This window comes from Pristiophorus japonicus, chromosome 9 (assembly GCF_044704955.1).
Source record: "Pristiophorus japonicus isolate sPriJap1 chromosome 9, sPriJap1.hap1, whole genome shotgun sequence".
Classification (NCBI taxonomy): domain Eukaryota; kingdom Metazoa; phylum Chordata; class Chondrichthyes; family Pristiophoridae; genus Pristiophorus; species Pristiophorus japonicus.
The window spans coordinates 117,856,241-117,872,578 of record NC_091985.1 but is presented as its reverse complement, the minus strand read 5'-3'; the positions used below and the strand labels follow the sequence as shown (position 1 = coordinate 117,872,578).

The 16,338-nt window shown below is 44.4% G+C and overlaps 1 protein-coding gene across 9 annotated transcripts in view; it reads left to right on the top strand.

Annotated features, from left to right (window-relative positions):
- wdpcp (WD repeat containing planar cell polarity effector) overlaps positions 1-16,338 on the top strand; it is a 363,747-nt gene that overhangs the window by 152,809 nt on the left and 194,600 nt on the right. For all 9 annotated transcript variants that reach the window (XR_011595032.1, XM_070889746.1, XM_070889749.1 and 6 more), the window contains 3 exons: positions 4,752-5,361; positions 7,692-7,880; positions 15,707-15,830. Coding sequence is in view for 8 of the 9 variants with exons in the window: in XM_070889746.1 (XP_070745847.1) it covers positions 4,752-5,361; positions 7,692-7,880; positions 15,707-15,830 (923 nt within the window). In the remaining variant the exon portion in view is untranslated. The remainder of the gene's footprint in view (positions 1-4,751; positions 5,362-7,691; positions 7,881-15,706; positions 15,831-16,338) is intronic.

The window sequence follows — 16,338 nt, the reverse complement described above, 5'->3', positions numbered from 1 at the left end:
CTAGTACATAAGCATCCCCGTTGACCACAACAGTCAACATGAGAGACCGAGGATTTGCAGCAGCCCCTAAAATATGTCTCCCAAAAAGTCTCCCGCATCATAGTTGTGTGTTGCATCCTGCCCAACCTTGCCACATACAGGCCAGCATTTGGAGGAGCCAGAGCCCCACACATCATCAGATGAGGAAGAACAGGGGGAAGGAAGGTGAGGAAGCAGCAGGAAAAGGAGATTGTATATTTAGTTTAAAGAAATAATGGGGGAAAAATTGCGGTCAGAGGCTTCCTTTGTACGAACGCCTCCGACCCGAAAAAAATCTACGAAAGTACGTGCTGGTCCTGGAGGAATGTAGGATTCCGGTCGGTGGCCTAGATTCATTGTGTAGCGCATGGGGAGATGTCTTTCAGGTACGTACATACATGCTGGAGTCACGTGGGCCTGGACCACCAATCACTATGCAGTATTCTCATTGATAAAAATGGGAGCTCCGTTTGTCCGAGTTCCCATTCTATCAATGAGAAAACCCCCTAAAACACCGAAACAGCATAATAAATAAATAAAACACCTCACATATTTAAAATTAATTGAAATTAAATGTTTTAGAAAAAAAAGGTTTGTAATTTTTTTTATTTGTTTTAATAGGGTTAAAAATAAACTTACCTTAATAGACAGGGTTTTTAATATAAAAATGAGTGTTTAAATTCAATTTTTATATGTTTTAAAAGTATTATGCTAGTAAAAGTAAGCTACGAGCCTGCTTTTACCAGGCGTAAAAGTTTGAAGGATATTCGCTGGGCATGAGATGGGCAAATAGCCCAAGCTCTCCACGCAGATGTCCTTCTCCTGGGGATGCAGAGGATCTGTATGGAAAAATCTTGACAGAATGGAAAAGTCGGCGCATGCGCATCACAAACCAAAAACCGGCTTTTGCGAGGCCTCGCCGGGTCCGTACACACTTTGTACCCACCCGGCGAGGCTGAAATTTTCGGCCCATAAATTCTGCTTTGAATGGGGGTAGGTTGGGTGATGTAAAAGCGTAGAGGGATTTGGAGGTTCAACGTCAAAAGATGTTTAAAACAGCAACTCAAGTGGATAAGACCTTAAAAGAAGAATACTGGGTTTTATAGCAAGAGGTATAGAATATAAAAGTCGAGATGTAATGGTGAATCTATATAAAACCTTAGTAAGACCACAGTTGGAGTGCTGTGTCCAGATTTGGGCTCCACACTATAGAAGTGATATTGAGGCGATAGAGAGGATACTGTGCTGATTCACTGAGACATTGCCTGGTATGAACAAATACAAGGACAAAAAATGGGGGCTATTTTCAGTGGAGCAGGAGATTATGCAATGATTTGGTAGAGGTGTTTAAAATTATGGAGGTATGAAACAGACTATTTCCAGTAACTGGGGTTTCTAGAATGAGGGGACTGAGCTGTAAGATCAAGCCCGAAATTGGTGGACATACCGCCCGCGGACCGCCGATACATCGCCCCAAATTGTAAAATTGATAGAAAAATATCAACATACTTCCCGGTGGAAAATTCATTAGCGACATACCGCCAGGCAGTATGCAACCGTCCGCCCCTGCACACCGCTGACATACCGCCTCAAATTGTCAAATTGATGACTTACCGCCGACCCTGCAGACTGCTCTGGAAAAGGTGGTTTTAACTCGATCTTCAGTTGGTGGTATGCATCTTCACCTGTGAAAATATTTTATCTCTCATCCCCAGTCTCTTTTCCCCTCCCCCCCCCCCCCATAACAATCTTCCCCCCCCCCCAAGAAGCAATCTCCCCCCAAATAGCAATCTCACCCCAAGAAACAATCTCCCTCCCAAGAAGCAACCTCCCCCGCCCCCCCCTCATACCTGCACAGTGCTCTCAGGCTGGCAGTCTCTATCGATTCTGGTCTGTGTCTCTCGGGGGGCGGAGCTGTGCAGCAGCATGCGTGTGTGCAGAACGCGGGACCTGAAGATTCCCAAATGAAAAGGACTTATCGCCTTGAAATGACATACCACCGGCATATTGCCAAGAAATGGGTGGACAACCAATTTCGGCCCCTAAAAGTTTTATGACAGAGAGCAAAAGGTTGTGAAGCTGTGGAATGTACTACCGAAGTTAGTGATTGGAGCAGAGACCATGGGCGTATCTTTCATCTTTGGCAGAGGGGATAAAATGGGCAGTAGCACATCAGCTGCCTGATATAAACCTTAATGGACAGGCAGATCGATAATAGGTTGCTGATCTGCTACTGCCAGTTTTAAGCCCCGGCTGAAGATGGGAGTTTTGCCCCATATCAACATTTAAGAATCAGTTAAATAGGTTTTTGAAGGAAAGGAGGATAAATGTGAGAACAAGGCGGGCACAGGGATTAGGATCTTGTGTGGAGAATAAGCACCAACATGTACTGGTTGGGCCAAACAGCCTGTCTCCATGTTGTAATTTCTATGTAATCTTAGGCACGTCAGTTAGTCCGCAGTACATCGTTGTATTAAATATGTCACTAATGCCATGTCCAGGAGTGCTTCTGAATGCATTCAGATCCACTTGGACCCAGCAAACCAGAGAAAGATTAATCACCTTGTTCTAAGTGGCTAGATTTCCCAAAGGGCAGGGTACCATTGCCCATCAACTTCATCAACAGAAAGGGATTTAATTTCCTAACTATCCAGATAATGAATGATGCATGTTCCTCCTGCTCACCCATGCTCTGTATTTGACCCAGTGATATGCCTTCTGATTCAGTAGATGCCTGTCCCCAATCTGGGCTGGTGCTTGAATAAGTAAGCTACCATGACAGAATGGGTGAATCTGGGAAGGAAAGATCCCTCTGGAAGTGTCAAGCTGCTCGTCAGATGCTTCCTTATTGTAGTTTTCAACACTTATGAAGGACAAAAAGAAAATTCATTTTAGCAAGGTGCTTTCTGACTTGTGAGCATAAGGGCGGGGGACGGGAGGGGCCACATTGCAGCGGAGGTCTGGGGTGTGGGGGGGGGGTTGGCGAAGTGTGTTGGAGGGGCGGGCCTGGGAGCTCTGTGCCTCGGTGCGGGGAGTGTTCAGAGTGGGGTGGACGGATTGACTGCGCAGATGGCGGTTGGTGGATATGGTGTGGTTGGCGTCGCGGGGGCGTGGCTCCGGGGTGGCCGGGGCTGGGGGCTCGACATCCGGGGGTGTTCGGCATTTGGGAAGGATTCTGACGGGACGGGGAGGGTTGGGTGCGGGGGGAGTGTTTCCGGTGTTGGGTGGGTCCGGAGCCGGTGGGGGGGTGGCACGGTCTTGGGATGGGGGGTGGGCTGTTTGGGGCTGGGATGGGGAGAGACTTCTGCACTCGGGGAGTTGTTGGCCTGTGGGGTTCCCTGCCGCGGAGAGTTGTTGATGCCAGTTCATTGGATGTGTTCGGGAAGGAGTTGGATGTGGTCCTTGCGGCTGGGGGGGGGGGGGGGGGGGGGGGGTTGCTGGGGTGGGTGATCAGCCATGATTCTTGTTGAATGGCGGTGCAGGCTCGAAGGGCCGAATGGCCTACTCCTGCACCTATTTTCTATGTTTCTATAAGATGTGACTGAACAATAACAGGAGGCCTTTCAAGTCATCAGAATGTCTGCAGACAGGAAAAGCTCACAGTTCTGTATGCGGCCCATCCCATTATCAGCCTGAGTCTGACAGCTCTTCTCCAAACTCTACATCGCCGCAATGTGTCTGCTCAGAGGTTGCAGAACTTTTTACTCATGCCTACTGAGGGGTCTGATGCAACTATTCTTCCAACTGTAGTGAGTTGTGTGCATACCTTTCCTTTGCAAAGAATGCAAAGATTTAGTCATGCTACAAACTAATTCACAATGTCCTTCACCCAGGCAACTGCAGCTATTCCCATGCAAACATGCTATCCGGTGCAGGCAATGCAGCAGTCTCTTCACTTTGCATTTAAACCTTACAGGAAATGTGACAGTGGAATGGTATGAGAGGAGATGTAGAAATGAGGGGGATGGTGGGGGATCTCTTGTGCCTACCGAGGATATCATTCATTTATTCTTTTACACTATATGGTCCTGGATGGTGTGGAGGTGAGTCATGCTTCCAGCAATATTCAATGTTTCCGGCACTGAATAGCTGAATGTAGAATCGGCACTAACCATTAGTGTCACTGCCCTCCAAACTGCCTGAGAAATGACTTTCTGGCTACCAATCAGTCATTTTCTTCTTGCCGTTATTTATGCCAGAATTATCTCCATCGCAGCTTCTGAGAACATTTAGGCCTTGGTCATTGCAGCCCCCCTCCTGCCCCCCCAATGATGCCCCCCCTTTCTGCTTTTGCTTTTCAGTTATCAAATGCAGTGCATGCACATCCAGCCATGCAACGGCAGCAGCCTTTTAACTGCTGCAGCAAACCCCGATTTCTTTCCCTCCTAGCAGTGGAGACCTAGTCAGGAGCAGGATTCATGCTGAAAACCCAACTTTCACATTGCATAAGGCACTCCTTAAGGAAAATGCAGTTGAGTGCCGGCAGGGTCAAAGGTCCAGTCGGAAATCCTGCCCTACCATTTTTCCAACGATATTGGGAAAATCCAGCCATTAGTATCTGAACATTTTTAAATATTATGCATTGCTTTACAAACACAAGTACTGTACAGTATTTTTCCATGAGTTGCCCACTGATTTCTGAATGTATAAGGAGGAACAATATAGCAACTGTTCACATGTTATATTAACTCTTCACTTTAGTTAATTTGTGTATTGTTCCTCTTCCTTTTCAGATATTAAGCTTCATACGCACGGAAGGTGATCCACTTGATGCTAGTTTTAGTATTAATCAACCCTGTCAGCTCTATACAGTAGAATGCTTCATCAGTCCGGACAAAGAGCCAATGGCAGACAGCTGTATTTATGAATGTGCTCGGAATAAATTACAACGCGTGGCAGTCATTAGAATCCCGTTGAGGTCCCAAGCCACTTGCTGCAGCAGGAATATTGTTGAAGACAAACTTGCGTTAGGATGTGAGGATTCTTCACTGATTTTATATGATGCTCATCGCCGGGTGACTTTACTAGCTCAAGCTGATCTGATGCCATCTTTGATCGAGTGGCATCCTGATGGTGCAGTAATTATGGTGGGCAGCAGTCAAGGTGAAGTTCAGTGTTATGACATGGCATTGTCACCGATGAAGATGCAGTTGTTAGCAGAGGACGTAAAACCTGCAACCAAACTTCAGCTCAGCCAGCACTTTGCTGTAACAAGCAGATTGGCCCAAGTTCAGTGGGCAGTTCCTCGGGTTATTCCTCCGAGCAATGACAGCCTCAATGTGCATGATCTCATGTTTTTGAGATTTGACAAAGGGCCTGCTGGAGTACTTTGTTTGAAACTAGGTGAGCTCTCTGCATATTGACAGTACTTTTGTTCTGTCCTTTGTAATGTTTTTCTAAAAAGAAGTGTAATAGTTTAAGTTTTTCAGTTTATTAATTAATTTGATTCAAAATCATAGCTGTGATTCATACATTATCTTCTAACTTACTGGCATCTCTAAGTTTACATTGTGAAATATACTTGCACACAATGTAAAATATATTTGTAATAACTTGCAAAAAGAATTCAATATGCATTTAAGTTAGTCATAACAAGAGAAGAATGGGAAGACAATCTTAAGCAGTCTAGCGAGGGACTAAAATGTCCAATTCATAATGTCATAATTAGGAATTTGATTGTCAATTATTCAGTATGCCACTCAAGTTTTACTGTTAATTTTCATGCCATGTGGAAACTGTATGTTATGGAAATAGTAGCATGTTTTAAAGCTGGAGAATGAAATAGTGATCTATTTAACCATGATGTTAGATTTCTTTCCCAATTGGTAAAAAAGTCCCATTTTTTGATTCTCCTGATAAATCCACAATTTCCCTGCCAATAATGTGGGTAATCCAAAAAAAAAAACAAGATTCTACCACAGGAGGAGGCCATTTGGTCCATCATGCTCATGCTGAATCTTTGCTAGAGCAGTCCACTACTCTGGAGAGTTGAAGCTGTGGAATTCACCCCCAGGCTTAATGGTTCAGTCAGGAACAGTATCAAAATTCAAGATTAGTTTAGATAGGTGGATGAAGGAAAAGAGGATAAAAGGAATATTGGAACAGGCTGGGTAATGTGATTAGGACCATTTGCTCATGCAGTGAATAAATAACTGCTAGAATTTTTAGGGCGAATGGCCTGTTTCTGAATTGTAATTTCTATGCCTTGCTCAGCATTGGTATTTATTGCGTAGAGATTTGTACTGCAAACCCGCAACTTATTATTGATATGTGGCACCACATTGTGGTAGAGCCATGAAACTTGAGATGTAAACAGGTTGATGTCAGGTTGAATCGATCTTCAGATTCAATAGTGGTGATTTGAAAGCCTAACTGCCAGTTGCAGACCACACTGTAAACATGGTCTTCTGCAATTCGGCTCCCAAAGGGCAAAATTGAGCAGGGTGAGTGAGGGAAATAAAATCATATCTAAAATCATTCCTTAATTGGTTGTCCCTCCTGGGTATAATGTTACAAATATTTTTAATAGCTCCAATATTAACTAAATAGTTTTATGCGCAAGCATCGTGAGATCACACAAATGTCAGGCTGTCACCATACGGATAAATCCCAACAAACTCAGTTCGGCTTTTTGCAATGCCAGTATGATTTGACCCTCCAAACTCAGTAAGCTCAGGCGCAATTCACTCCAAGTCTAATTACTCGTATGTAAATGTGCTGCACTACTGTCTTTCATTACTTATTTTAACCTCATTTTGAAAAAAGTTAACTTTTTTATCACTGTGTTCCATTTCTACCTTGCCAAAGGCTATTGTGGGCAGCTGTATGGTGTTCAGAAGCACTCCATTAATTACAGTTGCATGTTTGATCCATTTCTAGATGCTGTCCATTAGAAAAATGCTAAATCACCTGGATACCTCTGAGGCACACTGCTTTCTCTAGACACCTGCATTGCTTTTTCTGCTCTCCCCAATGGTTTGGCTCATGCCTGCTTCCCAGAAATCTACAGATTTTACTTCATATTGCAAGCACATTTCATTTTACTTTTATTGCCAGCAGGCTCTGAGAGGGGATTTGGAGTTCGAGCTGCTAATTGCTAGCTTGTAATTTTAATTGGACTGCTTCCCTGAGCACTGTTCTTAAATCAATTAGGCAATGAGTTGTCTGTCACTTCATTCTCCTGTGTAGGTCATTTGGAAGCTCACCACCCACAAGAGGTCAAGCATCCAGATGGAAGAGTATTGACATCTACAATTAACATCTCTCACTTTTTGTGATTCCTGGTACCTGATTGCCTTAAACATTCCAAAAATGTAATGACTAAACTTTTTTTTCCTGACAATATTGCATTGTTACAAGTCACAAGACTTGTGTGGCTGGAAATGATGTGCCAGTGAGTACTGCTCTTTTACCATAGTTACAAGTGCTGATTAGTCACTCCTTGTTACTAAGATCAAATGAATTCTCAGCATCAATCGATTCCTAAATAATTAACCCCTTTTGTTAGTGACCTAGTTGTTGGGAGACTGTGTGACTGACATAATTGCCTAGATCTACAGTATTTAATGGTTTCCCTCTAATTAACATTAAACTGAGGCCATTTTATTTTAAAAATAATCTAATTTGTCCTGTAAATTGTCTTACCTCAATAGTGCATTTTCTTCCTATGACAGGTGCCATATTGGGAGGACAGCTGGGTCCCACTGAACTCATCCGCCAATATATTCGTTATGAGCAAATTGATGAGGCTATTAATATCTTGTGCGGCATGAATTGGAACACTGTGGGCCCGCAGTGCTACACTTGTCTCATTGCCATTGTGGATCACCTCCTTAAACAGAAGCTTACGCCAGAAAGAGAATGTAAGATATGCATGAAATATTAAATGATATGCAGTATTCTGCAGTTGTTTAATTCTGTTCTTCAATCTCGCTTTGCATGCTGTAAGGCTTAAGTGCATGTTTGATAAGGTTTCAATCCCTATAGTGTAGTCTTGAGTCTCTTTCATGCCTATGGATCCATGTGACCTGAGCTCAGCAACAACAATTACAACTTGCATTTATATATAGAGCCTTTAATGTAGTAAAATGTCCAAAGGTGCTTCACAGGAGTGTAATCAGACAAGAAATTGACACTGAGCTAAAGAAGGAGATATTAGGATAGGTGATCAAAAGCTTAGTCAGAAGTAGGTTTTAAGGAGTGTCTTAAAAGAGGAAAGAGAGCTGGAGGATCAGTGAGATTTAGGGAAGGAATTCCAGAGCTTAGGGCCTCGACGGCAGAAGACACAGCCTCCAATGGTGGAGCGAAGGAAGTTGGGGTATGTGCAAGCTCGCGAAGGGTTGTAAGGCTGGAGCAGTTTACAGCAATAGGGAAGAGCGAGGCCATGGAGCGATTTGAACATGAGGATGAGAATTTTAAAATCGAGGCATTGCTGGAATAGGAGCCAATGTAGTTCCTTGTACTACATTACCTGCTAAGGGGTTGTGCCCAATTGTTAAACAGCAGGCTATTCGTGATGCATTGAGAGATGCGTCGCCGGCAATGGCCCACAGATAGTTCCTGGGAGATGGGGCGAGGGGGTGGAAGTGAACGGGAGAGGAGGGATGTCACTGAGCGGGAGCCTGCAACGATCTTCGGGAGCAGCGTGGAGGCCCCGGGAGCAGCGTGGAGGCATACTACTCCAGAGAGCAGCACGAGCTGGTGCAGGAGGGCGACAGCAGCGAAGAGTGACATCATCAAGGTCCAGGTCGGTGATTGGAGCGTGGGCAGATACAGCAGGAGCGGTGAGATCGGGGCGAAGGAGCGGCGAAAGACTGTAGAGGGACGTGATCGGGGCCCAGGGGAGGCGTGAGTTTGGGGCCAGGGGCCCAGGGGCAGCACGGACCAGCCCACACTGCGATATGCCTGCACACTAAGTCCGTGCAGCAAAGCTGGTCTCCAGTCATCGAGGGTAATCCTTGCCACTGGACCAAGACCTAACTCTGTCAAGCCCGTGTGGTGGCTGATGTGCAATGGCCACCACATGTTAAAAAAATTCACGCACAGGCATCTTGAGGATGTAATTCGGGTCCTTTATTGAAACACCTGTGAACTCATCCTTTTTTGGCGTGGAAGCAAGTCATCCTCGTTTCGAGGGACCGTCTATGATGATGATGATGCAACGGTCTTCAGAGCTGCATTGGAGTCAGATGTACACTTCTGTTCCTCCCGACTCCACATTCTGGTAAGTATATTTTACAAAACTTACCAGAACAGGCAAAAGGGGCTTTGATTGAACATCTAGCGTGAAGGCCGGAACCTCTGACAATACAGTACCCCCTCTGTACTGAGCTGGTGTCGCAGTCCAAATTACGTGTTCAAGTCCTTCAGCAGTCCACAACCTTCTAATTCAGAAACAAACGTGTTATCATGTGATTAATTTTGTGTTCAACAAGTTGGGAGATGTTGGTGCTGGGAAATGAATCATTTTCCCAATTCAAATATCAGATATAGCACAGTTGGATGCAAAGTAAATTCCTCTTTTCTGTCCTGACAATGTATCTTGGTCCCAGCCTCAGAAAAGCACCAACTCCTGAACCAACTTTCCATCTCTCTCACAACAACCAAACATTGATTTGTGGCAGTTTTAACCCCAGTTCGTGGTGACTCGTGCCCATTAGCAACTGGGTTAAGCCTGCTGCAGAATAATTCTTCATCCACAAATGTAACTAAATGCTTATGTAATAACAGCAGTTGTATCTTTGATTTTTATTTATTTTATTATTTTTCTCTCCTTACTCCCGATACTGTACATTTTTCTTAGCCAAGAGAAACAGCTGGAGCCCTGCTTGTTACAGTGCCATTCTATACTCCGCTCCAAGCAAGTGCTTGCTAGGTACCTGGAGTAATGGACTCTCCGACTATCCCTTCATTCCTGATTCCTGCCCTGCATTCCACAATTATTAACATGAATATGAAAACTTCCTATTTTAATACATTTTGGAGTGAAGAATAAGGAGAGAAAAGATAAACTAAATGGTGAAACTTTAAAAGGAATAGAAGAGCACAGAGAGGGTTTAGTTACATCAATCTTTAAAAGTGGGAGTAGAGGTTGATAAAGCTGTTGATTTTTAAATCATATGTGATCCCAAGTTTTATGAATTGGGGCAGAGAGTACAAATGCAAGTAAGTAGTGCTAAACTTAAACAAATCGTTGGTCAGGCCAGAGAATATTTTGTCCAGTTTTGAGCACCTTACTTTACAAAGGATGTCAAGGCCATGTAGAGACTGTAGAATGCATTTACTCAGGGATGCCCAGGATGAGAGACTTTAGATTCGAGGAGAAATTACAGAAACTGGGGCTCTTTTCACTAGAACATTGATAATTAAGAGGCACTCAATTGTTCAAAATGATGAGGTGCTTTGATAAGGTAACGAGGGGAAAACAATATCCACTGATCAATGAGTGGGGAACAATTCTATGGTCTAGAATTCCGCTTTGCTGGTGGAAGTGTGGCTGAATGGAACTCCTGTCCACCCTAGCCCCAAACAGTTGATCCCATCACAAGTTGCAGGACTGGGTAGGATTGCCTAACCCTCCCGGAATGCATGGGAGGGGGGGGGGGGGGGGGGACTGGTGGCCGGTGGAATTAGGACTTTAGTGGGGGGGCGGGGGGAGGCCAAGAGGGAGACTGGGGAATGGGTTGGACATGGGGATCAATATTTTCTGCCGCGACTGGAGCAGCAGCAGATCCTTGTTGAATGGGAGCAGTGCCGAGAGAGGAGCAGCCAGTAGAGGGGTGAGTGAAACCTGGGGAGTTTACTCTGGGTAAATGGAGATGGAAACCGAGGATTCCCACAGGAAAAACAAAGGGAGAAGGAAGATTCTTGAATTGACCACATGTGACTATTCAGGCAAACTCAACCATCATTTAAAAGCGAATGAGATTTTTTTTAAAGGAGGAATATAAAAGGATCTGAGGGTTTCCCCTCTGCCCTCCCCCCACCCCCTCCCTTTGGTTTCCTCTCTTTTCTCAACCCACTTCCCCCCTCTCAGTCCCTCTTTCCCCTCTCCCTCAGTTTCCCCTCTTCCCCCACCCTCGGTTTCTTCTTCTGCTTACAGGCGGCCTCCTGGTTCTCAGAACTTCTCGTCTATCAGCTGCTGGCATAAAACCATGAGTAAAAATACTCAACTACAGGGGACCTGACCTTTATACAGTAAATGCAGTAACATTTGCAGGTTTCACATGATCACATCTCCAGGAATGCCTCCAATCAGAGTTGGCAACCCTAGGGCAGGGTCACTTGAATGGCTAGAGTGGGCTACCGGCACCTGCAAGGTCGTTTCAGTGACATTCGTCCTTGTGGCCTACAACCGCTCTGTCGGAGCTCCTCCAACAACCAATCGGGGCTGAAGATAACGGAGTTTTATCTTCTGACTCTGCAGAAAGCTAAATAATCTGTGCTAGAGCTTTTGGGCCTTTCTAATGGCCTCAATAGAACTCATGCCAGCTTTCAGCGTGAAGGGCACAATTCCTGGGAAGGCCTCCAGATAGATCCCCTTGATGTGGAGGGTGACAGTTGGGAAGTCTGCACCGCTCCCCCTGCGCTCCCCCCCCCCCCCAACCCCTGAAAATAGCTGCTTGGAAAAAAAAAATGCAATCCCCAAATACCAAGTGCTGCCAATTGATTCACCCATTTGCCACCCTTGATACAGGCCAGAATTTTGGCCTTTTGATTTTAGATACTGAAGGTAGAACGCAGATTTTTGATTAAAATGTTGTCTGTAATATAGCTAGCTTATCCATGTCACTAGTACATAACTTTGAGTTTTAAAAACATTCAATGGATTTACTGCACTCTTTCATCATCATCTACATCAGCATAGGCAGTCCCTCGGAATCGAGGAAACTTGCTTCCACTCTTAACATGAGTTCTTTGGTGGCTGTACGGTCCAATACGAGAACCACAGTCTCTGTCACAGGTGGGACAGATAGTCGTTGAAGGGGTGGGTGGAACTGGTTTGCCGCACGCTCTTTCCGCTGCCTGCGCTTGATTTCTGCACGCTCTCGACGACGAGACTCGAGGTGCTCAGCGCCCTCCTGGATGCACTTCCTCCATTTGGGGCGGTCTTTGGCCAGGGACTCCCAGGTGTCAGTGAGGATGTTTCACTTTATCAGGGAGGCTTTGAGGGTGTCCTTGTAACGTTTCCGCTGCCCACCTTTGGCTCGTTTGCCGTGAAGGAATTTCGAGTAGAGTGCTTACTTTGGGAGTCTCGTGTCAGGCATGCGAAATATGTGGCCTGCACAGCGGAGCTGATCAAGTGTGGTCGGTGCTTCAATGCTGGGGATGTTGGCCTGGACGAGGACGCTAACGTTGTTGTATCTGTCTTCCCAGGGGATTTGTATGATCTTGCGTTGGTGGTATTTCTCCAGCGACTTGAGGTATCTACTGTACATGGTCCATGTTTCTGAGTCTGCCCCCCCAGTCATCAAGATCCACGGCGTGGCCCTGGACAAGATGGACCACTTCCCTTATCTCGGGAGCCTCCTATCAACAAGAGCAGGCATTGACGACGAGATCCAACACGCCTCCAGTGCGCCAGTGCAGCCTTCGCCCGCCTGAGGAAAAGAGTGTTTGAAGACCAGGCCCTCAAAACTGCCACCAAGCTCATGGTCTACAGGGCTCAGAAATATGGACCATGTACTCTTTAACTCTTCAATGTTAACACCAATGTTTGTAGTTCAGGATTAGCATTGCTGGGCACAGGGTAAAGTTCCTTCCACTCTGTTCCAAAAATGTACCTTAACTAAAGATCATTAAAGTCGGTTTTTATTACAAATTTAACAAATCTGGGTTTTGGGGTTTTTTCAGGTTTTAAGTGAAGAGGTTTTAAGAGTGAGAAAGATCATGAGGGGACAGAGTAGATAAAGAGAAACTGTTCCCCATTGGCATTAGGGTCGAAAACCAGAGGACACAGATTTAAGGTTATTAGCAAAAGAACCAAAGGCGACATGAGGAAAAAGCGAGTGGTTAGGATTTGGAAAGGGTGATGGAGGCAGACTCAAAAGGGAGTTGGATAAGTACCTGAAGGAAAAAAAAATGCACGGCTATGGGGAAAGGGCAGGGGAGTGGGACTAGCTGAAAACTTTCCCCGTTTTATTTTTACTCCAGACAGGGATGTACAATTGTTGAAGTTCGTCCATATGATCTTTAAAGGTTTGCCATTGCCTATCCACCGTCAATCCTTTAAGTATCATTTGCCAGTCTAATCGAGCCAATTCATGCCAGTCTAATCTAGCCAAACGTAGGGCCCTTGCAGTCGGATTCGGGTGAATTTATAATGGGGCACAAAGAAATGGCAGACCAATTGAACAAGTACTTTGGTTCTGTCTTCACAAAGGAAGACACAAATAACCTTCCGGATGTACTAGGGGACCGACGGTCTAGCGAGGAGGAGGAACTGAAGGATATCCTTATTAGGCGGGAAATTGTGTTAGGGAAATTGACAGGATTGAAGGCCGATAAATCCCCAGGGCCTGATAGTCAACATCCCAGAGTACTTAAGGAAGTGGCCCTAGAAATAGTGGATGCATTGGTGATAATTTTCCAACAGTCTAGCGACTCTGGATCAGTTCCTATGGACTGGAGGGTTGCTAATGTAACACCACTTTTTAAAAAAGGAGGGAGAGAGAAAACGGGTAATTATAGACCGGTTAGCCTGACATCAGTAGTGGGGAAAATGTTGGAATCAATTATTAAGGATGAAATAGCAGTGCATTTGGAAAGCAGTGATAGGATTGGTCCAAGTCAGCATGGATTTATGAAAGAGAAATCATGCTTGACAAATCTTCTGGAATTTTTTGAGGATGTAACGAGTAGAGTGGACAGAGGAGAACCAGTGGATGTAGTGCATTTGGACTTTCAAAAGGCTTTTGACAAGGTTCCACACAAGAGATTGGTGTGCAAAATCAAAGCACATGGTATTGGGGGTAATGTACTGAAATGGATAGAGAACTGGTTGGCAGACGGGAAGCAGAGAGTCTGGATAAACGGGTCCTTTTCAGAATGACAGGCAGTGACTAATGGAGTGCCGCAGGGCTCAGTGCTGGAACCCCAGCTCTTTACAATATATATTAATGATTTAGATGATGGAATTGAGTGTAATATCTTCAAGTTTGCAGATGACACTAAACTGGGTGGCGGTGTGAGCTGTGAGGAGGATGCTAAGAGGCTGCAGGGTGACTTGGACAGGTTAGGCGAATGGGCAAATACATGGCAGATGCAGTATAATGTGGATAAATATGAGGTTATCCACTTTGGGGGCAAAAACATGAAGGCAGAATATTATCTGAATGGTGGCAGATTAGGAAAAGGGGAGGTGCAGCGAGACCTGGGTGTCATGGTTCATCAGTCATTGAAAGTTGGCATGCAGGTACAGCAGGCGGTGAAGGCGGCAAATGGTACGTTGGCCTTTATAGCAAGGGGATTTGAGTATAGGAGCAGGGAGGTCTTACTGCAGTTGTACAGGGCCTTCGTGAGGCCCCACCTGGAATATTGTGTTCAGTTTTGGTCCCCTAATCTGAGGAAGGACGTTCTTGCTATTGAGGGAGTGCAGCGAAGGTTCACCAGACTGATTTCAGGGATGGCTGGACTGACTTATGAGGAAAGACTGGATCAACTGGGCCTTTATACACTGGAGTTTAGAAGGATGAGAGGGGTTCTCATAGAAACATATAAGATTCTGACTGGACTGGACAGGTTAGATGCGGGAAGAATGTTTCCGATGTTGGGGAAGTCCAGAACCAGGGGACACAGTCTTAGGATAAGGGGCAGGCCATTTAGGACTGAGATGAGGAGAAACTTCTTCACTCAGAGAGTTGTTAACCTGTGGAATTCCCTGCCGCAGAGAGTTGTTGATGCCAGTTCATTGGATATATTCAAGAGGGAGTTAGATATGGCCCTTGCGGCTAAAGGGATCAAGGGGTATGGAGAGAAAGCAGGAAAGGGGTACTGAAGGAATGATGAGCCATGATCTTATTGAATGATGGTGCAGGCTCGAAGGGCCGGATGGCCTACTCCTGCACCTATTTTCTATGGTTCTATGTTTCTATGCTCTTGCAGAGAGCCGGCACGGGTTCATCAGGCCGAATCTGCTTCTTTCGTGCTGTAACCATCTATAATTCTATGAAAATTGAATTGCAATAAAGCCTGGTAAATTGGCAGAAAATTAGTTTTCATTTTGTACATCACTTAAACTTAAGGAATCAAGCAAGAGACTTGATAAAGTTGCAGTTAAGCTAAATAATAACCCATAGTTATTTACACAGTTTATAGATACCACTTTTATAAGGCTAATCAAACTCACACTTAACCTCTAGTTTATTTTAATTCAAAATAAAATTGAAGATCCTATGATTTTTGTGGCTTTTATCACTTATCTGTCACTATGATGATGAGATAATAAAGATTGCTGGAGATTATGCACAGGAAACAATTGTGATCTCTCTTTTAGTAAACAATGCTTTTGATGTATGGCCTGAGTCGGCCTTCGATTCTTATTTCACACAAAGTGTAATAGATGTATGTAAAAAGCCACCAAGGAAGGTACATAATGGGTTGATAAGTTTTTAAGCACAAAATGACTGCAATTATTTTGATAGTTTTTTTGTTGCAATTTCCTTTTTAAAATGATGTTTTAACTTTACAGCACATCTTGAAGCAAGTCTTGGAACATTTTATGCCCCTACAAGCCCTCTGTCTGACACAACTGTGTTAGAATACAGGGATCCGATCAGCCGATATGCAAGGCGTTTTTTCCACCATCTGCTCAGGTGAATAATGGTATCACTACCTTGTTAATTATGTACTTGGTTGTTTTGCTTGTTATTTTCATAAATACAGTAGAGTAGAAAAAACAAGTTAAAACACGAGACAGACTTCACCTTTTATAACGTGAGTAAGGTTGAAGATCACTTAACAATTTAACATTGAACAATAATGTGAGTTTTAGTTTGTACCGAACTAGCAGTTGTGTTAGAGGTGCAGCGAGCTTGCAATATTATTTAGTAACTGGTCTAATTCTATGATGTGTTTGTTAAGGCTTCCCAATTTAGAAACTCCTGATCAAATTTGTGAATTATGTTAATTTTTCCAATTATTTCATATATGTTAACTGCAGAAAACAGAATCATGTAAAATTAAAGGGGAGATGCAATTGAGGCTGTTCTGCCACATTGTTAGAGCAACACTAGCTAGCTGTGCAGTGAACTAACTGCCCCTAATTTCCTCCTGTAAACTTATTTGAATAATTATTCATAGCTGCCTGTGTAGTTTGGCCCT